Source organism: Mirounga angustirostris, unplaced genomic scaffold (assembly GCF_029215605.1).
Source record: "Mirounga angustirostris isolate CCGP_5_RB_7025 unplaced genomic scaffold, mMirAng1.0.hap1 SCAF_17, whole genome shotgun sequence".
NCBI lineage: Eukaryota > Metazoa > Chordata > Mammalia > Carnivora > Phocidae > Mirounga > Mirounga angustirostris.
Window position 1 is genome coordinate 27,542,834 of NW_026991725.1, and position 22,044 is coordinate 27,564,877.

Sequence of the window (22,044 nt, forward strand, 5' to 3'; positions counted from 1 at the left end):
CACAGGAAGGGGGGGGAGATGGCACAGAAGGTTTCTGAGTAGGTGGACATTGGCAGATCTGTCAATCAGTTCCCCACGCTGGGCTTTTCCTGAAACAGGAAAGGCCCAGAGCCTGGGATAGACCCAAAGAAGCACGGGGTGGGAGGGTTAGAGGCAGAAGCTGAGCTGTGGACCCCCAAATGCTGTAGAATTTGGCATGCCTGTGGGAAATGGTGTTTGTGAGGCAACATCCTCAATGAGTTCACTCATTCCACAACATGGTATATGGTTCATGGTGTGGCTTCTAGAACCAGATTGCTGACATTTGGATCTGGCAAATGTCACCGCTGGGCAACTTACTTAACTTCTCTGTAGCTCATTTTCCACACCTGTAAAATGGGGACAGTAATAAAATCTACCTTGGAATTTTTATGAGGATTCAATGAGTTAATCCGTGTAATTTTCCAGAACCAGTTCTTGACATATAGTAAATGCTCAATGAATACTAGCTAGTATTTAATAGTTTATTAACCAGCATCTGCTGGGTGTTTCTGTTACTGCATAACAAACCACCCTGAAATTTAATGACTTAAAACAACAAACTGTTTTTATTTGTTCTTTATTCCATAGGTCAGCTATCTGGGCTGGGCTCACATGGGAACTTCTTCTGCTGGAGTCAGCCGGGATCACTCACCCAACCACAGATCTCTGGCAGATGCACTGGAGCTGGATGGTCTAATTTGGTGTCACTCACATGTCTGGTGGCTGGGACTGGCTGTCAGTTCACATGTTACAGCAGCGAGTCTCAGCAGACCAGCCTTGACTTTTCCCCTTTGGGGCCCAGGATTCCAATTGCAGCCCCAAACGGATACGCCCTAGCGAGTGAATGCTTTCCAAGCCTCTGCTTGCGTCACATTTGCTAATGTCCCACTGGCCAAGGCAGAAGATCAAGCCCAAATTCAAAGAATGGAGATGTAAACTTCACATGTTGTTAAGAAGACAGGCAAAGTCACAATGCAAAAGGACAGGTGGCCATGATGAGAAGAACTGTCACAGCCATTTACACAGGCCACCATGCTGGTACTAGACATATACACAGAACCCAGTTCTGAAGGCTGGAAGGGAAGTTTTCATGGCCCTCAGGGCCCAGGGTAGCAGGGAAAGGGTTGAGACATAAGCAAAGTAACTGTAATGCAAGGTTTGAACATGAGAAGTGCCCCCAAGTTAGGAACAGTGAAGTGCTAGGGGAGTTCAGGTCAGCGTGATCCTTTATAGCTGAGGAAGGGTGAGCATTAGTGGGTTGGGAAGGCTTTATTAGCTTGCCCTTGAACATGGTTAGAATCTGGACACGTGGGGTTGGGGAAAATTGTATTCCAGGTGGAGGGAAGAGCAAATTTAGGAAAACCAAGATGCATCTGGGAAATCCAAACCTATCTAGTATAAAACTAGAGTGAGGGGGTCCATGAAGGAGAGATTGGAAATATGAGACTAGAAAGATAACCTGGGGTCTGATTGTGAGTAAGCTTGAATTTGAACTTCACTCTGGAGGCAATGGGGAGCCACTGGATATCTTCCAGGTGACAAGTGAGAAGAGCTGTATGGTAAGAAGGCTCTTTTGCCAGTAGTATATTGGATCGCTTGGGCTGGCAGCGAGAAGGGGAGTAGGAGATAATTAGGTAAGGGAGTGACCAGCAGGTCTAAGCAGAGAGATTGACAAGGAGAAGCAAGAGTAGAAAATATATGGTCAGAACCCAGTGAGGCGGCATCAAGGATGACTCCAAGTGCCAGGCTCAGTGCCTGGAGGATGGCAGAAGAAGAGAGGTGTATGCAAAGCAAGAAAGTCCGGAGGAGGAACAGGTCTGGAAGGAACTTGTGGATTTGGGGAATGTGTGGGACATCCAAGTGGTGTCCAAGCAGAGTCCAACATCATGCTGTGGGAGGAGGAAGAGGAGAAAGGAAAGTAGAGCTTGCTGGAGCACAAAGAGCGTGAACGCTTCAAGACAGCTGTCAGAAATGTCAGATGTGGCCAAAAGATCAAGGAAGAAGAAGGATGAGAAAAGACCAACCAGCAGAGCTGACAGTGAGAAGGTCATGGTGAGTCCCCAGTAGAGCAGAGGCTGAGGTTGCACAGGGCTGAGGAGGGAGCAGCAGGCTTCCTGCCTTCTGGAATTCAAGGTTGGAGAGATCCCCTTGACCTCCGGGACTCCAGTGCCACCCTCCTTCCACTTCAGCCCTACTAAAGTGAAGGAAATCTTTAAAATCCTAAAAATAGAGCAAACACTGTCTTTCCTTTTCACCCTAGAGGAGGGAGGCACGCAAGACTCTCCCTGCCTTTCTCCCTCTGTCTCCTGCCTGTTGGCCGGAGATCGGGCACTGTCAGCACCCGTGTCCAGGGAGAGGCGTTGGCGGGACAGACGGCTGTTTACTTCCTAGCAGAGCCCTGCCGTGTTTTCATAGCTCAGAATAGTTCCTTGGATCCTCTGCAGGCCTGGGGGGCGGGGAGACCTCACTGTTTGTTTTCTGGACGATTCCAGGCCTCACCTCTTCCTCTTTCTCTGCATTGTGGTCGTCACTTGGGAATTCTCAGAGGGGGTAAGGTGTGGGCTCAGAGGGTCCAAGACTACTGATTTCCTAATTATGTCCCCCCAAGCCGGGCTCCGGAAGAGGGAAGGGCTAATAACTGGCTGTACAGTATGGTGTTTTGGTTGGGATGAAAATGCTGCGGCCATTAAGGAAAGAGTTGATTAAAAGACTGCAGGGCAGAGCTGTGGGAGAAAGAGACAGGGGAGGAGAGAGGGGGAGGGGACAGACCCCTCCTCCAATCTAGGTCTGGGCTGACTGCCTTCTTTGGTGGGGGGAGCTCCCCTCCACTGGACACCCGTGGAGGGCTTCCTGGCCCACCTGGCCCCCGGCAGCTCTGGGCTGCATGCTGGCCCCACCAGTGTCTGGAAGGTGCCCAGAGGTAGGAGGAGGAACTGGCTTCACTGAATACTCCTTTGAACTCTGAATTTTTTAAAAACTGTGTGACTATATTGCCTTTTTTTTTTTTTAAGATTTTATTTATTTATATGAGAGAGAGAGAGAGAGCACGCATAAGCAGGGGAGGGGCAAAGGGAGAGGGAGAAGCAGGCTCTCCGCTGAGCAGGGAGCCCGATGCGGGGCTCGATCCCAGGACCCTGGGATCATGACCTGAACCGAAGGCAGACGCTTAACGACTGAGCCACCCAGGCGTCCCGCCTTTTTTTTTTTTTTTTTTAGGTAATCTCTACACCCCAATGTAGGGCTCAAACCCACTCCCAAGATCAAGAGTCGCCCCCTCCCCCAATTGAGCCAGCCAGGCGCCCTGTGACTATAGGACTTTAGAAAGTATTTTAATGAAAAAGATATGAAAATATTTATCTTTTCCTTCAAGCAATCATGGATCATTGACTTCTGTTAGATCATTAAAAGCCAGGCACCACCTCACTGGAGCTACCAAAGACTCAGGAAGGTTAACTCAGAACAGAGGGTGACAGTCGCCAAGTCTTATTTAACTGTTGACAAAAGTCAAACCCAGACAACTGTAGTGACTCAGCCAAGGTCACATAGCTCTTTAATATTCCCTTGTAATATTTCCTTTTCCTTTTAAATCCTAGTGATAGCGGTGAGGGAGGAGCGGTCTCCGGGGCTGCCCACTGGAGGCCTGAGAGTGTTTCCGAGAATCTTCTGAGGAAAACCAAGACCCTCCTTCTGCCCCACAGCCACCGATACCCCACGGCCCCCACCTCACTCCACCTCCCACCTGGCTGAGCTCTGGCTGCTGTAGGACTTGGTTTCCCTTCCCTTCTTCTTTCCTCGGTCCTAATTCTTTCAAAGAATTTCGAAGAATCTGTGAGTTGAAGCAAGGAGCGGGGAGGGGGGGTGGCACCTGGGTGGCTCAGTCTGTTGAGCGGTTGAGCCTCTGCCTTTGGCTCAGGTCATGATCCCAGGGTCCTGGGATGGAGCCCCGCATCGGGCTCCCTGCTCAGTGGAGATCCTGCTTCTCCCTCTCTCTCTGCTGCTTCCCCTGCTTGTGCTCTCTCTCTGTCAAATAAATAAATAAAATCTTTAAAAAAAAATAAAAATAAAAAAAGAAGCAAGGAGGGGATGGCAGGTTGGGACTGGATCCTTAGCTTGAGTCACATTTCCCGTCTCACCTCAGACACCCCCTCTTTGCCTCTGGGGTACAGACCAAAACAAAGGGGGAAATGAGCTTTTTGCAAATAGTTCCGACCACTGTTTTGGAGACTTACTTCCCTTGCTTCTGCCTGTGCAGTGCACCATCGACAAAGTTTAACTCCTGGCAGGAAGGATCAAATCTGACAGCAAGAATGTGTCCTGAGGGCTCGGGTGACTTGGCACCACCAAAGGGTTGATGAAGAGCGGGAGAACTGTCTACCATCTGGTGGGGAGGGGGCTGGTTGACGATTGGTGGAAACAGGTATTCTCTGGAGGGAACAACAGCTTCTTTGGGGAGGACGGTTAAGGAAGATGGCGGGGAGGCAAAGGACGGTCCGTCCATCCTTCCTGTAAAAGTTCTCCTGATCCACCTGATGCTGGTAGAAGGCAGACCCTGGGCTGGCAGGAGAAAGGGAGCGAGCGGGGAGTTCTTCACTGTTGACGATGAAGCAAATGCCCTCCAGGATTTTTCTGTGGACAAAATGTCCAGCCCATCCTGAGACATCAACCATGCTCCCCTCACCTGGTCAATAGATGCACAGTTCAAGGTCCCGAAGCTGAACTTTCTCACCACGCCAGAGATTAGTCAGTCATTTTCACTGGCTAACAATGATTAACCCACCTCTCCCTTCACCTGCTTTCCCCAACATGTTTTCGTAAAAAATGAACTGGGTCACTCATTGAAAGGGTGACAGTCGTCAATCCAGCCAGTGTCTACTGTCTCCCCCTAAACACCTTACCCCCACTGATCACTTCATAGGAAAACAAAACACACACACACCCCAAAATAAAGAAATTTAAAAAAATAAAACTGGATCTTGTACAGTTTGAGCTATCATCCTTCAGAGAAGTCTACTCTGCTCAAAGCCCTGGATCGAAGCTGGGTTTTGCATCCCTGCTTCTGTGTGCAGACAAGACCCCTCTAGTGATTGCAGCTGAGCGAGGTAAAGGCAGCTCCTTCCTCAACAGAACGCAGAGCCCCAGCCAGAACAGAGGACATGGCTGCAGGTGAAGTCAGAATTTCTTTTTTGGTAAGAAATACAATTTTTGGATGAGGTGTGTGGCAAATTCTGGCTCCTTTTCCTCTTCACTTTCCTGTCGGCAAATAAACTTGTTCGAGTGAGTGAGTCAAACTTGTTCTTGGAGAAGGATGTGCCAGGACACTGGAACCAGCTGTGCTTACTTAATAACAGACCAGATTGTACTTTCTGGCCCCTTTCCTTCATGTTCTTCCCAAACCAAGATCCCCAGGCCTCTGAGTTTCTGTTTGTGGAGAAAGTGCCTGAGGAGTACCCGGCTAGTGTACCTGTCAAAAAAAAGGCGGGGGGGCCTCTATAATTTTCCATCTTCATTGCTTCCCAGACTCAGCTGGTCATTTCCCCAGAGGACGTTAGTAAGTCTTGAGTCATCTCCACTGAGGACAAAATAATAAGGAACTCATTTATATTTGTACAAATGGATTCAGCTTTAATTTAAGGGTCCTCCAGTTGACATGGCTGTTAAAGGCCTGGCCTCTCTGCCCCACCACATTGTCGAGGTCCCTGAGAACATGGGGATTTAACTTTGAACCCTCAGAGAGCCAGGCAAGGTGCTTTGCTCAGGAAACATTTGTTGAGTTAAACTGGAGAACTTCTTGAAGGGGAAGCTGACAGGATTTGGTGGAAATGATGGAACCCTGCCTCTGGGAGACAGGTCTCTAACTGAGTGGATCCTCAGCCAAATCTCTAGCAACGCACATGCTTTGTTCATGGTATTCACCTCAAATATCCACAAGTCCGTTGAGGATCTGAGAACTCTACAATCTCTCTCTTCAGTCAGCTTTCTAGCAGAGTCAGGTCCTTTGGGGCCTCATTCTTTTCTGCACATGATAAAAATTTGCTAGAGGCAGCAGGAAGGAGCTGGAGGGTGGAAAGGTAAAGACTAGTAAATGGTCTCATGATGTACACAATTGCTCTGACCAAGAGGGTCCCCCTCCCTGGAGGGGCAGCCTGCCAGAAGGCTGCCCAGTATGCCCAGAATGGGTTATCAGCCCCATCATGACTCTTTATCAACACGAGCCTTCTCCCTGTGGTTCTTCCAGAAGATAGGGCTCTCCACTGGCTTCTCATCTGCTGAGGCATATGATGGAACCCCACCCGAGTCAGACGCTCTGGCTCCTAGCAGCCCTGTGGAGACCCAGACAGTGGCCTTTGAATATTTTGTCAGAGGATCTGCCCTATTCACCCTCGACTCACCTCAGACCATAAAAACTCCAGTCCCCAGGGATCACCACAATAGTTCCTCAATACTTTTGAGGATGGCTAATCTAGTAGAGGGAAGGGTCCTAATACCCGTGGCCTTGCAGTCCTGACAATGCAGAACACCCCCCCTCCACAACATTGCCAACCACAAGCCTCACCTGCACTCTCACCTCACCCCACAGCCGCCACCACCACCATTAGCTGCTCTCTAGGCTAGAGGTGGCAGGATGGGGTTGCTTGGACCAGCAGAGACAATGTGGTCAAGGGCAGCTGGAGTCCGCTTGAGCTCGGTGGGAGCCCGGGGGTGGGGTGGGGGGATTCCAGATCATACCTCCTGGATGACACTGTAATCAATTCCAGCATGGAATGTTGTCAGCCTTTACTACCCATTCATTAGCTCTGAGTTTCTTTTCCTTGTCCCCAGTCTACCCCTTACAAGGCAATATGCACTTACTGATGGGAAATCCAAGCAAGTTTTGAAAACTTTATTCTAACCAGCTCTAATCTTTGAAAATGTCAGTTGGTCACCTGATTCAGCCCCCTGCTCCCTTCAGAGGTCTAGGTGACCCAGTGTGTGAGGTTTTGGTCTATGCACTGCTACAGGATGGTTTCTGCTTGTGCAGGTAAGCAGGCAGCATTGTTTCTCATAACTTGGTATCTGTTACTTTTATTTACTCCTTGTCTATATCCAGGGCTATAATAAAATTGTACTGACTTCCTGGAGACTATATATAGATATATATATATAATCTCCAAGTACAAATGAAAGAAAGAAAATATAGAAACTCCTCAAGAAGGTGCAAATTAAAACCATAATAAAATATCACCTCACATGGGCACCTGGCTGGCTCAGTAAGAGGAACGTTGACTCTTGATCTCAGGCTCATGAGATCGAGCCCCACACTGGGTTTAGAAATTACTTAATAAATAAATATTTTTAAAAATATATATCACTGTACACCTGTCAGAATGGTTAAAATCAAAACAAGAAATAACAAATGTTGGCAAGGATGTGATGAAGAAGAGACCCTAATGTACTGTTGGTGAGAATGTAAATTCGTACAGTCACTGTGGAAAAGAGTATGGAGTTTCCTCCGAAAATTAAAAATAGAAATACCAGGGGCGTCTGGGTGGCTCAGTCAGTTATGCATCTGCCTTTGGCTCAGGTCATGACCCTGGAGTCCCAAGGATCAAGCCCCACATCGGGCTCCCTGCTCAGCAGGGAGTCTGCTTCTCCCTCTCCCTCTCCCTCTGCCCCACGCCCGGTTCCTCTCTCTCTCTCAAATAAATAAAATCTTTAAAAAAAGTAGAAATACCATATGACCCAGTAATTCCACTTCTGGGCATTTACCCAAAGAAAACAAAAACACTAGTTCAAAAAGATACATACATTCCTGTGTTTATTGCAGCATTATTTACAATAGCCAAGATATGGAAGCAAATCAACTATATATCCATAGATAAATTAATAAAGATATGGTGTATATATATAGATACATATAGATACACACACATACACACGGGAGTATTACTCAGCCATAAAAAAGGATGAGATTTTTTTTTTGCCATTTGTGACAACACAGATGGACCTAGAGGGTACTATGCTAAGTGAAATAAGTCAGACTGAGAAAGACAAATATCATATGATTCCATTTATATGTGCAATCTAAAAAAACAAAACAAATGAATAAACACAAAAAGCAGAATCAAACCTATAACTGCAGAGAACAAATTAATGGTTGCCAGAGGGAAGAAGGGTGGGAGGATGGGCAAAATGGGAGAAGAGGAGCAGGAGATACAGGCTTCCAGACCTCATGGAATGAATAAGTCACCTGGATGAAAGGTACAGCACAGGGAATACAGTGAGTGGTATTGTAATAATGTTGTACCGTGACAGATGGTGGCTACACTGTGGTGAGCAAAGCATAATGTGTAGAGTTGTTGAATCACCAAGTTGTACACCTGAAACTCATGTAACATTGTGTCTCAGCTACATTCAAGTGCATTAAAAAAGTACAGAAGCCCTTTCCAGAGTCCCCAGTCACCAATTTGCTGGTGTTTTTTTTTTGTTTTTGTTTTTGTTTTTGTTTTAAGATTTTATTTACTTGTCAGATTGAAAGAGAAAAAGAGAACACATGAGCAGGGGGAGCGGCAGGTAGAGGGAGAAGCAGGCTCCCTGCTAAGCAAGGAGCCCAACGCTGGACTCGATCCCAGGACCCCGGGATCATGACCTGAGCCGAAGGCAGACACCCAACCAACTGAGCCACCCAGGCGTCCCAATTTGCTGGTGTTTTTATTGAAAACCACATATTATCACATTGTTTTTGCATGAACACACATTCATTCTACTGCTTAAACTTGTGTGTTAAAACCCCAGAGGTCCCAACTTGAAGGACATTAAGTGAATTAATCAGTGCATTCAAAGATGATTATTTTCTGGCCCTAAGAGATACAGAGCCAACGCTGGGAAGAGGGTTTGAGCTCCCAGACCAGAGGCACTTCAGAGACCCTCTGCAGTTAAGAAAGGCCCAGCAAGGTGATGGTTCCCAGGATGAGAGAACTTACCGCATTTTAAAAGGAATATTCTTAAAACATGACAGCTAGAGCACCAAGACTTTTGTTTGCCTGCAAATAAGTGCACTTGCAGATATGAAATCAGGATCTTTGCAAGAACCATGGCAGATGTAGACTCTGTCCTGTGTCTCTGGCCTGGTTTGGGAGCCAGGAGGGCAGCCCTTGTGCTACCAAGCAGCCTGCCAAAGTTAATAATTGGCCCAGCCGAGTACATGGCAGATCAGGCTGTTTTTGTGTGCCTGTTTTCCTATTTTACGTAAATCACCCTGAGTATGTTTGCATCAACCTCCTGGTGATGCACCTTTGATCAATAGATTTTAGACAAAAGTGGTTTTTGAGTCCAAAGATCAGGGCTGGGTTGACCTGCAGACTGGATCCAGGGTGTATAAAAACAGGGGCAAGGCGCAGGCTGATAGCAGAGCAATCACCACCAAGTCTGTAAACGCTGCAAGGGCTTAACGGAAGGCTGCCTGAGGAGCCAGGGAGGAAGGATGGAGCAAGGAATGAATGCTCTTCATGACTTTGGGATCCAGTCAACGCACTACCTCCAGGTGAATTACCAGGACTCCCAGGATTGGTTCATCCTGGTGTCCATGATCGCAGACCTCAGGAATGCCTTCTATGTCCTCTTCCCCATCTGGTTCCATCTCCGTGAAGCTGTGGGCATCAAGCTCCTCTGGGTAGCTGTGATTGGAGACTGGCTCAACCTTGTCTTTAAGTGGTGAGTAAGAGCCAGACAGAGAGGAGCTCGGCAAGGGAAGAAGCCGGCATTCTCTCTGGAAATGTCTGTGCATCGGAAGTTGCCTTCTCTGTGCTATTCGGGAAGCCACAGGTTACTCCCCTCCGACTGTGGATCGCCTACCTAAAGAGGGAAGACAGAGAAAACCCTGTCAATAAGTTGAAGATACAGGCAAGGCTATTTCATGTGGATGGAAGGCCAGCTGGACTTAGTGAAAAGTCTGAAGTATAGGTTATAAGCAAAGAAGCAGAGTTTTATTACTTTGAAGCAGAATAGGTAACATGAAGATAGATGTATGAAAGATGATGTCTGAAAACAGGAGACAGGTTGATAACTGAAAAACCCATTGCGTGGAAAAATGAGAAGTAACCCAGAGAACTGGGCTCCAACCCTTGTTCGGCACCTACCGGCTGTATGTCCGGGGCAAGTCAAAGCAACTCTCTGAGTTTCTATTTTATAATCTGTAAACTTAAGTTATCTCTGGGACCTTAATAATAATTCTAGTTAACATTTATTGAACATTTAGTAGGTACTAGGCCATGTGCCACGTGCTTTGCTGTGGGGTAGTTACCATAATTAATATAACAGATGAAGAGACCGAGGCATCGAGATAAACGACCACAACTAGACCAACATGGCAGTCAAAGGCAGAGGCATCATTTAAGCCCAGGCAGGCTGATTTCAGAGGCAAGGTTCTTAAAAATTATGTTATATTCAATGCTGATGAACCAACTCTCTCAGGGGGCAGGAGGAAGCCCTAATGTTAGCATTTGTCCATTTCTCCTGCGTTTATATTCCCATTGGGGCCACTTTCAATCTACTGTTGGGTCAAGCTTGCCAAAATCCTAAATATTTTACAATTATTAGCCAGTACCTGTTGACTCTAGCACATTACCGGCTTGGTCTCTGTTTCCTCATCTACAAAATAAAGAGCTTGGGCCAGCTAAGACCTTTACCGTCCCTAAACTATCTATGTCTACTGTCAAGTGATTCTGAAGACCCTTCTAGCTCTAATATTCTTTGGCCATAAACAATAAACCATCTCTTAGTGTCCAAAAATAAAAATTGTCATGGGGTCGAGAGGCCCAAGGCATATCGATATGGTTCTGAAATCTCTGTTGAATAATCTAAATGTTGTCTGTAATGTCCCTTATTCAACAGCATGACCTTAAAAAGTAAACAGATAAAGGGTTATTTTAAACATCTGATCTCGGTTGAAGAATTATGCATTTTCTCTGAGTTGGCAAAGGTCAGAGTTAGTGGCTGTCTGATTTTGGTGAAAAATCACTATTCCATCCCTCGAGGGGCTGACCCTTGACATCTGTTTCCACAACGAAAAACATATCTAGTACTTTTAAGGGGGAAGTGGTTTGTCTGAGCTATACCCTCTTCCAAGGTAGAAAGGATACAAAGTAAGCACCTGGAGCTATGTCCTTACAGAGAGTAATTCTTAGGGCAAGGAGGCCACATCTCCTGAGGGTGCTTGTCCCTGGGACTAGGGCACATTCTCTGATGTCAGAGGAAACCCAAGACTCCCTGAGATCTGAGGAAAGAGCATAGGGTCCTGGCAGGATTTGCAAGTCCAAGTTGCAAACTATAGTTCTGTACGTGTCCTTCCAGGACAAATTCTTCCTGGGGTTTAAAAAAAAGTCACATAGCTTCCGTTAATAGGGATTTTTTAGGATCTTGAGTTTATTTCTGTTTGAATAAATAATACATTCAAATAGTTCAAAATTCCAAAGTTATATAAACGATGTACCAGAAAAAGTCTCCCTCCCCTACCGCTTTCCAGCCACCCGGGTCCCCTTCTTGGAGGCAGCCAAAGCTAATAGTTTTCTGTTTAGGATCACATGAATCTTCTCCTCACACTACTCTCTTTTCTCAAAGGTGTGGGCTTCAGGCAAAAGGGTTCTTGCAGTAACTCCAGACGCTTGTTCTGCTTTTTTACAGGATTCTATTTGGACAGCGTCCATACTGGTGGGTCATGGACACCGATTACTACAGCAACACCTCCGTGCCACTGATAAAGCAGTTTCCAGTCACCTGTGAGACTGGACCAGGTGAGAGTCCCAGCCCCGGTAGAGACAGAAGCTGGGTGGACCTTGCTTACTGTGGCCACCTGTCAGCCGTCACTGCAGACGAAGCTGTCTTTGAGGGGACATGAGGAGGACTGCTCCTTCAAGCTTTAGGCATAGTCTTCAATAGGGTACAACTCCAGTTTAATTTAATTCAAGGAGGCCTTCCCGAAGAGCACATTACTGCTACTTTAGAAATCTGCCTAATACTTCCAGAACCTACATTGCTAGTCCAGAGAGGCAAAGGTACTCTTATGGGCAAAGGGCTCATGAGAGTAACTGCATTATGGCCCTTTGTCCAGGGAGGGAGAGCAAGAGAAGCCTAAGCCCCTGGCTGTCCTTCCCCAAGGCTTGGCCAAGTAGATGTATCTTCCTGAGCTGACTGTCCAATCCCACGCCATGCTTGTGCTTTACTAGATACAACCAGACAGTTCTTGTGCAATCAAATGATAGATTAGATTTCCTTTTTCGGTAGGCAATAGAATACCCAACCTCTTCACTCACCCTTAAGTCTTGGTGCCAGCATCCCTTCCTCAGGGACCCTATCCCTGACTCTCAAACTAGGGCATGGCCCTTAGTTATTTGTTCTCACAAACCCTTTGTTCACTTCAGAGCGTATTCATTCATTCAGATGTTATTTATTGAGCACCTATGTTGTGCCAGACACTGTTCTAGGTACTTGGAGTACCTTAGTGAAGAAAACAAATATTGCTGGGCGCCTGGGTGGCTCAGTTGGTTGCGCGACTGCCTTTGGCTCAGGTTATGATCCTGGAGTCCCGGGATCGAGTCCCGCATCGGGCTCCCTGCTTGGCAGGGAGCCTGCTTCTGCTTCTGACCCTCCCCCCTCTCATGTGCTCTCTCTCATTCTCTCTCTCTCAAATAAATAAATAAAATCTTTAAAAAAAACAAACAAACAAATATTGCTGCCCTTGTGCAGCTGAAATTTTTTTTATTCTTATGTTAATCCCCATACATTACATCATTAGTTTTAGATGTAGTGTTCCATGATTCATTGTTTGTGCATAACACCCAGTGCTCCATGCAGAACGTGCCCTCCTCAATACCCATCACCAGGCTAACCCATCCTCCCACCCCTCTCCCCTCTAGAACCCTCAGTTTGTTTTTCAGAGTCCATTGTCTCTCATGGTTCGTCTACCCCTCCGATTTCCCCCCCTTCATTCTTCCCCTCCTGCTACCTTCTTCTTCTTTTTTTTTTCTTAACATATATTGCATTATTTGTTTCAGAGGTACAGATCTGAGATTCAACAGTCTTGCACAGTTCACAGCGCTTACCAGAGCACATACCCTCCCCAGTGTCTATCACCCATCACCCCATCCCTCCCACCCCAGCCCCCACTCCAGCAACCCTCAGTTTGTTTCCTGAGATTAAGAATTCCTCATATCAGTGAGGTCATATGATACATGTCTTTCTCTGTTTGACTTATTTCGCTCAACATAATACCCTCCAGTTCCATCCACGTCGTTGCAAATGGCAAGATCTCATTCCTTTTGATGGCTGCATAATATTCCATTGTATATATATATACCACATCTTCTTTATCCATTCATCTGTCGATGGACATCTTGGCTCTTTCCACAGTTTGGCTATTGTGGACATTGGTGCAGCTGAAATTTGAATGATGTGTGTGTGTGTGTGTGCGTGTGCATGCACAATATACAAAATCATAATACATGAGTAAAAGATATAAGATATTAGAAGATGATAATGAAGAGGAGGAAGAGGAAGAAGAATGGGAGGAGGAGGAGAGGAGGATGAAGGAGCAAAGAAGGAGGAGGAGGATGACGAGAAAAGGAGAGGCAAGGTTTTATCTATGGGACTCCCTGGGAAGCAGACTCAGACGTAGATTAGCATGCAGGAGTCCATGTTCCCATGTGTTGCATGCAGGAGCAACACATGTGGAAGGAAGGAACAGAAACCACCTGGGCAGGAGAAGTCTAATTTGGAATCAGTCTCAGCCAACCCCACAGGGAGCTCTGAGGCTGAGGATGACCCTTCAGAGTTGCCCAGATTTGTGTCAAGAGGATCAGGCCCTTATATCCCAATTTAGAGCAGAGATTGGGAAGAGGCTGCCCCTGGGGAGAGGTAACCCTGATCAGAATGGCTCTCTTCAGCTCAGGGCAATGCTGGAAGAAGGTTGAGAGCTGAGGGCCATCCATGACCACATTCTCAACTGGGAAGATAAATCCTTCAGTCTAGAAGGGAATCTGGGTGGTGCATCTCAAGACCTTCTCTCTCTCAGGGTAGAATGATCAGGAAGTATGGGTTGAAGTATTAAGTAGGGTGGTCAGGGTAGGACTCCCTGAGGAGAGATTTGAGCAGAAACTTGAAGGAGGCAAGGAAATTAGCAAGTAAATTTCTGGTAAAAGAGTTCTCTGGCCAGAAACACCAATAGCACAAAGACCCTGAGGTAGGAGTATGTTTAAAGGAGAGCAACGAGGCCAAGATGACTGGAACAGAGTGAGCAACAAGGGAGTAGAGGGAGGTGACGGAGGGCAGATTGATTTGCAGTTATACACCCAGTATGCTGATTCTTTGTGTAGCCTCTAGACTGTATATAACTACAAGAGCTGGGGCCTTCTCTGGTTTTGCTTACCATTACTCCCAGAGCCTAGTACCGTGCTGGGCATGTGGTAGGAGCCCAATAGATATTTGGTTTTTTTTTTTTAAGATTTTGTTTATTTGTCAGAGAGAGAGAGTACAAGCAGGGGGAACAACAGGCAGAGGGAGAAGCAGGCTCCCTGCTGAGTAAGGAGCCCAAAGCGAGACTAGATCCCACGACCCTGGGATCATGACCTGAGCCGAAGGCAGACACTTAACTGACTGAGTCACCAGGTGCCCATAGATACTTGTTTAATAAATGACTAAATGGATAAATGGATGGATGGCAGGATGGGTGGATGGATGGATGAAAGGATGGAAAGATGGGTGGTGGATGGACAGATAGTTGGATGGATAGATGGATGGAAAGCTGGATGGGTAGATGGATGGATGGATAGAGGACATCCCATTACAATGTCCCAGATGGAGACTTTTCACCTTTAGTTCATCCATTCATCTGTTCCCTACCCTTTAGGGAGTCCCTCTGGCCATGCCATGGGCACAGCGGGTGTATACTACGTGATGGTCACATCCACCCTCGCTATCTTTCGGGGAAAGAGAAAGCCAACCTACAGATTTCGGTAAGAACTCAGCACTGGGGTGCAGGCAGTGACTGGGGTGCGGGCAGGAGGTGACTGTCTCTGTAACAGACACACCACTTGCTCTTCCTCACATTCCCCACAGCTGGCCCACCCCCCCTTGGGTTGGTACTGAGCAGAGTTGTGGCATTTCTGCTGAGGGCAAACGTGAAGGGCACAAGATGTTAGGGCTTGAAGGGACCTACAAGAGCAACCCCTAACTTTATAGATAAGGAAACAAGGCCTAACAGGGTAAAGGGACTGCTCAAGATCACACAGTGTAGTTCTGGCAGGGTTTAAATAAAAACCCATTTCTGTGCCAACCAAAGAGTTGCCTGGTCCAAGTTGAAAAACAAAGAAACGTATGACATTCCTACTACAGAGAATTCTGAGCATGCGGCCCCTGGGCAAATGCTGAATTATCACACATATAAAATGCGGGAACTTAACGTTCACGTGTGGAAGGGTTAAGTACGTTACACAGGCATCTCTGAGCTGTGTGGGTTACAGGCTTCAATTTACAAAAATTCCACTGACTGCACCTAAGTTGGCCAGGCCCCGGTGTCCTTGCCAGGCTGTTCTCCTTGCTAAAGTGTGCATATCTGGGTTCTGTTATGATGGCCTCTTCTGTTGCAGGTGTTTGAACATCATTTTGTGGTTGGGATTCTGGGCCGTGCAGCTGAACGTCTGTCTGTCCCGAATCTACCTTGCTGCTCATTTTCCCCATCAGGTCATTGCCGGAGTCCTATCAGGTATCAGCTGCTCTGGCTCTCTCCCTTCCTGCCCCTCCTATGCCATGTCTCCCTAACTGGGACACCATCCCAGCCAGCCAGTCATATTCTGTGTGTAATCAATGCTGTTAGCACTTCAGTGGGCTATGAGTTAAGGGTGGGTGAAACCGTTCATTTCTATAGGAGGGCCCAGATCTACACAATTAAATATGTTTCAGAAAAGTTGCAATACTTCAAGTTAACTTACCAATTGAATTAGCTTGAAATTTCCTTACTTTTCTTATTCTTTATTTTTTACTGGCCATTGGAAATGGCCCCTCATTAGTTGTTGTTTTTACTATTTATTTATTTATTTATTTATTTATAGAGAGAGTTGGGGAGGGGCAGAGGGAGAGGGAGAAAGAACCTCAAACAGACTCCACACTGAGCGTGAAGCCAGAGGTGGGGCTCAATCCCAGGACCCTGAGATCATGACCTGAGCTGAAATTGAGTCGGATGCTTAACTGACTGAGCCACCCAGGAGCCCTGGCCCTTAGTTTAGTTTTAAGGGAATCTACCAAATTTAACAAATTAACAGTGTCCTAGAAAAGCTCTTTATTTGGGTAAATTAATTTTCAAACCCACAGTTGGTCTTTCTTATAGGTTCAGAGTTTTGAATACAGTTGCTACTTGAACAATGCAAGGGTTAGGAGCATTGACGCCCGGCCCCGCTCCGTGCACTCGAAAATCCACATATAACTTTGACTCTCCCAAAACTTAATTACTAATAGCCTACTGGAAACCTTACCGATAACAAACAGTCGATTAACACATATTTTGCATGTTATATGTATTATATCCTGCATTCTTACAATAAAGCAAGCGAGAGAAAAGAAAATGTTCTTCAGAATATCAGCAGGATCAGAGGCACCTGGGTGGCTCAGTGGGTTAAGAGTCTGCCTTCGGCTCAGTCATGATCTCGGAGTCCTGGGATCAAGCCCCATGTGGGGTTCCCTACTCAACGGGGAATCTGCTTCTCCCTTTGCCCCTCCCTCCTGCTCATGCTACCTCACACTCTCTCTCTCTTTCAAATAAATAAATAAAATCTTAAAAAAAAAAAAAGAGAGAAAATCAGCAGGAAGAGAAAATACATTTACAGGTCTCTGCTATATTTATCAAAAAAAATCTGCATATAAGTGGACTCACCTAGTTCAAACCCATGTTGTTCAAGGGTCAACTATACTTGTGTTTTCTTAGATCCCATTTATAAGGGGCAGAAAAGACTTAGGTTAAGTGTAAGAAAGACTTTCTTTACATTATGAGAGGTACTGGAAATTTCCTTAGGGAAATTGTAGAAGACAGGTGGGAGCAGAACACAGTAGCATTACAAGAAGAGCATTGAGTACAGGGGAGATAATGGTTTCATGACAACCACAAAAGGAACGCAGCGTTTAGTACTGGGTGCCATGTTTGAGGAAGAGCCCAGAAGCCATGTTACATGAAAGACCTGAGAAGGTATAGGTTAGAGATAAGAGTAACTGTCTTCAAATGTGCTCTATAAAGAGCTTCTAGATTTATAACTCAACTCCTACAGAAATAACTGAGACCAATAGATGGCATTGGGGGGGGGTCACATTTCAGATTAGCACAAGGAAGAATTTTTGATAATCAAAGCCATTCAAAGATGAAATGGGCTGCCCAAGTGGGAGTGAGCTCTCTACCCCTGTGGGTATTCAAGTAGAAACATGAGGACCCCTGACAGGAAACATGCGTGCAGTGGGAGAATGTATGTGATAGGACTCTTCCATCTGAAAGAGTCTATGGCTGAGGACAGACTGGAGTCACTCATGGGAATAAACCCGGTGATGCTCTAATCTAGCATCTGGGATGTATTACCACAGATGGCAGGATGGATGATATGTCACTAATGGCTCCAAACCCCGCCCCATAGCTGAAGGTCCAGAGTCTTCCCTATTTCTCACAGTCATTCTTTCTTCCACACAGGCATTGCTGTTGCTGAAACTTTCCGTCACATCCAGAGCATCTACAATGCCAGCCTCAAGAAGTATTTTCTCATTACCTTCTTCTTGTTTGGCTTTGCCATTGGATTTTACCTGCTGCTCAAGGGACTGGGTGTAGACCTCCTGTGGACACTAGAAAAAGCCAAGAGATGGTGTGAGCGGCCGGAATGGGTCCACATTGACACCACGCCCTTTGCCAGCCTCCTCAAGAACTTGGGGACCCTCTTTGGCCTGGGCTTGGCTCTCAACTCCAGCATGTACAGGGAGAGTTGCAAGGGCAAGCTCAACAAGTGGTTCCCATTCCGCCTCAGCTGCATTGTGGTCTCTCTCATCCTCCTGCACCTCTTTGACTCTTTGAAACCCCCATCCCAAGTTGAGCTGATCTTCTATTTCCTGTCCTTCTGCAAGAGTGCAGCCGTGCCCCTGGCATCTGTCAGCCTCATCCCTTACTGCCTTGCCCGGGTCCTGGGCCAGCAGGATAAGAAGTCTTTGTAAGGGATGTGGAGCCTTCAGTATTCAAAGTCAATGACCGTGCCAACCATTGAGGGTGGCTAGGGTCTTCTGCTAGCCCATTTTGAGGCCCAGGTGCTAGAGTCAGCTCAGCTGACCCCTTCCTCCTTTGCAATTCTAATTGTATTGGGTGGGGTTTTTTTTTGAAAAACTAATAAGGCTAGTTGAGAAAGCCTTATCTGTTAGAAGTTGGGTCCTTCTGGATTTTTCCCTGAAGACTTACTTGTTCTTCTTTGAGATATACAAAGACAAGACTTCCAGGTAGGGCCAGCTCACAATCCCAGGCTGGGGATCTCAACTGAGAATTTTCTACCTGTCCCCATCCTTACACAGAAAAGGGAAAGGAGCAGTGGATTTGATAGAGAAAGAAGGGTGATGGATTAAGGAAGACTTTTTCATATCCTGCACATCATGCAAATTATGTTACACCATATCTAAATGGCTTTGATTATATTTGAATCTTTAGGTAAGCGACTCTCAATAGTGAGGGACCAACTTAAAGTATAATTAATAGGTAGTTAGTGGGGTAATTCTGCTTCTTATATTTTCTATTATATATCCATGGTCTTTGCATTTACTAGGATTTCCTAATGGCCACAGTGACCTAGATTTGTACTGGGTCAGAGCATGCAGATATAGTCAACTTCTCCTCTATCACACTAGATCTTCCTCCTTGTTAGCCCAGCTCGGCCTTCCCTAGAATTTTCCACTGGCTCCACATCCTGCCAAATACAGAGATGCCTAAATGCAGCTCTGGGGGTAGTGCTTTTGTATGGTTTAGTTAAACTCTGAAATCTTGGGCAAAAAGTCAAGGAGACGGCAAGGATTCCTCTCTCCAGAAGGTCACTCCAATGTTACTTTTGATTCCTAGAGGGTAAATATGACTCCTTTCTCTATCCCAAGCCAACCAAGAGCACATGCTTGGAGGAAAAGCCAGCTCTCCCTTGCCTGTTCTTAAGTTTCAGCTGATTTGCAGAATGTCTTAAAAAAAATGCTTAAGCCTATTTATTTGAGAGTCCTTGTTTTTGCTACTAATTATATAGTTCACCATATATTACCATTCACACCAGCCATCCTGGTCATAACATCTTTGAAAAGAAAAATATATATGTGCAGTATTTTATTAAAACAACATTTTATTTAAGAATGAAGTCTTGCTGATTACTGTATTTTAGATGCAATCTGATCTGAAGGTTCTAATTCTGGCTCAGCTAAATTTCAAGCTCTTTTCTTTTTCCCTAAACAAATCATTTAGTCTCTGTGTACCTATATTTTCCCTTTGGAGAAAGAAAGTCTTGGGCTGGCCAGGATTGCCAATGGAGCCAGGGGACCTACAGTGTCCATGGGGCACAGATAGCCTTGAGGGTATCAACACAGACACGATATCATTGGCCAAGATTGAATATTAGTTACCAGACCACAGGTCAGCATGAGTTGCTCTAAGGGATCAAGCTGCAACTTAAAGGCAAATACACAGGGTCATTACCAAACTAAGCAATCAGGGGATGTAAGTCATAGCAGCGGAAAAAGACTGCGTAGACTCTGGAATCCAGGAAGCCGGCATCAGCAAGGTTTGGGGTTATGGTTAAAGAAAGTCTAAACAGAGCAAGTCATAGCAGCAAGGAATGCTGAAGGGAGTTATCGAAGTTTTCTTTCCAAATGATCCATTTCATCCTGGGTGCAGGGCACCCCCTCCAAAGGCATAACCCTGGATCTACTGAGGATGATATCTGCTCACTCACTTCAGAACTTTGCATGTGTATCTTCAGGAAAGTTGAGTCCTCTTACTGGATTTGGTTTCTTCAGGGGGCATGAGACTCCTCAGAGACGCTACTGGTCTTCCCAAGGAAGAAGGGAAATGGTCTTGCTCTGTCTAAACCAAGCCCCATTGCTCAGGCCTGACCTCATCCTTGATGATTTATTTGTTCTCAGGGACCAGGTCCAGGTTCCTTGCAAGAGGATTCTTGCAGAAAGTGAATAGTGCCCCAGCCCCTGGCAGTTGGTGAGGTTGATAGGGACACATGATAGATAAAATTTACTGAGTACTGCTTCTCTGCCAGGCTCTGTTCTATGCATTTTATTTATTCATACAATTAATTCACTTAATACTCCCAACATCTCTGTGAGTTGGGGGCTATAATTTATCCGCACATTACATATGAATAAGAACAAAGGTTCTTGTAGGTAGAGGGTTCTTATAGGTTCTTATAGGCATCTTGCCCAGAATGGTGAAGCCAGTTTAAGAACCAAGCAGCCTGATTCCAGAGTCCATACTTCACCCTGTAGCCCTGTCACAGGGATGGATGCCAGTAGACTGGTGGCTCTTTCTGGCTGGCTCAGTCGATGGAGCCTGCGACTCTTGATCTCACTGTCCTGAGTTCAAGCCCCACACTGCGTGTGGAGCCTACTTCAAATTAATACATCATTGAAAGAAAAAAAAAAAAAGACCAGCGACTGTTTCAAACCTTCCTTCAGATGCCAGATACAACTTTGAATTCAGCCCAGAGAGAATTTGTTTTCTTGCGGTCGAGGGAATTATAAAACTTTGAGTGATCTTCCCAGTGAGCTAGTCTTAGTTTCCAAGTATGAAGATACCATATTTCAAAAGCAATTTTACAACATAACTCTTAGAACTAACCATATTGGTTTAACTTTAGCTCTTTCTTTTCTTTCTTTCAAAAAAAGAGTTTAAGAGTCATGCTCAGACTATCTAGGTCAGACAGGAAGTAACGGACTATTTCTACAACGGAGATAAAATGAGAAGACAGAATTACCACAAGGAACTTTTGGTACACATCGATGTACAGGTGTAGAAAATGAAGAGACTGTGAAAATTGCTTAGGTCAGAGAATCCACAAAGACAAGATTGCTACCTTTCCTTAGGATGGCCACCTGTCTCCTCGAGAAACAGTGCTAAAGGCTTAGGATTTGTGATGGGAAAGGCTGAGCAGAAAGAGCATCAGCCCACGATCAACTCCTAATAGACGGTAGCCAATGTGTTAGCATATTCTGATCACTGACCCGCTGCCCAAGTTACAGAGGTGTGCTTGCTTTAGAAATGACTGGTGAGTCCTCAGGATGAAGGTAAACATAAGTGACAGATGACAGTTTTAAACCAAGATCCAGGGCGCCTGGGTGGCTCAGTTGGTTAAGCGACTGCCTTCAGCTCAGGTCACGATCCCAGGGTCCTGGGATCGAGTCCCACATCGGGCTCCCGGCTCAGCGGGGAGCCTGCTTCTCCCTCTGACTCTCTCCCCTCTTATGCTGTTTCTCTCCTGCTCACTCTCTAATAAATAAATAAATAAATAATCTTTAAAAAAAGGTAAAATAAAATAAACCAAGATCCATGTCGTGTCACCGCATAATTTGATAGATTGTTCTAGCAGTCTATCAGTTTTGAGGAAGTACACTTGGGGATGATACACACACACACATTATACATTTGTATTATTGCCCTAGGAAAATAGATCCATTAAGAAAGTACAGCTTTGGGACGCCTGGGTGGCTCAGTTGGTTAAGCGTCTGCCTTCGGCTCAGGTCATGATCCCAGAGTCCTGGGATGGAGTCCCGCATTGGGCTCCCTGCTCAGCGGGGAGCCTGCTTCTCCCTCTCCCTCTGCCTGCCACTCCACCTGCTTATGGTCCCTCTCTCTCTCTCTCTCTCTGTCAAATAAATAAATAAAATCTTTAAAAAATAAAAAATAAAGAAGTCAATTCCATTTTTATCCCCAGCTCCCCCCTTGCCCTAGGCCACCACTGAGCTACTTCCTGTTTCATAGATTTGGCTGTTGTAGACATTTCA

General features: G+C 45.9%; 1 protein-coding gene and 1 long non-coding RNA gene across 5 annotated transcripts in view; one reads left to right on the forward strand and one right to left on the reverse strand.

The window, feature by feature from the left end:
- The first annotated feature begins 1,674 nt into the window (after positions 1 to 1,674).
- Positions 1,675 to 21,739, forward strand: G6PC1 (glucose-6-phosphatase catalytic subunit 1). Of its 3 annotated transcripts, none has more exons than XM_045888855.3 (5): positions 1,675 to 2,073; positions 11,680 to 11,789; positions 14,900 to 15,005; positions 15,639 to 15,754; positions 17,717 to 21,739. In XM_045888855.3, the coding sequence occupies exons 1-5, from the start codon at positions 2,000 to 2,002 to the stop codon at positions 18,226 to 18,228; spliced, it is 918 nt and encodes a 305-aa protein (XP_045744811.1). In that variant the 5' UTR covers positions 1,675 to 1,999; the 3' UTR covers positions 18,229 to 21,739. The 3 variants fall into 3 exon arrangements, 2 of the variants coding, with proteins under 2 accessions (XP_045744811.1, XP_045744812.1); XM_045888856.3 differs by lacking the exon at positions 1,675 to 2,073 and adding an exon at positions 9,482 to 9,711; XR_006793227.3 differs by lacking the exons at positions 11,680 to 11,789; positions 14,900 to 15,005; positions 15,639 to 15,754; positions 17,717 to 21,739 and adding an exon at positions 3,615 to 4,912.
- Positions 5,171 to 22,044, reverse strand: part of LOC129046238 (uncharacterized) — a 33,666-nt gene continuing 16,792 nt past the window's right edge. Inside the window, exons 3-4 of one of the 2 annotated variants that reach the window (XR_008507160.2) lie at positions 8,982 to 9,852; positions 5,171 to 6,074 (exon numbers count right to left, since the gene is read on the reverse strand). This is a non-coding gene — a long non-coding RNA (uncharacterized LOC129046238). Of the gene's footprint in view, positions 6,075 to 7,199; positions 9,853 to 22,044 lie in introns of those variants that run through there. The other variant, XR_008507159.2, reaches the window with a different exon arrangement.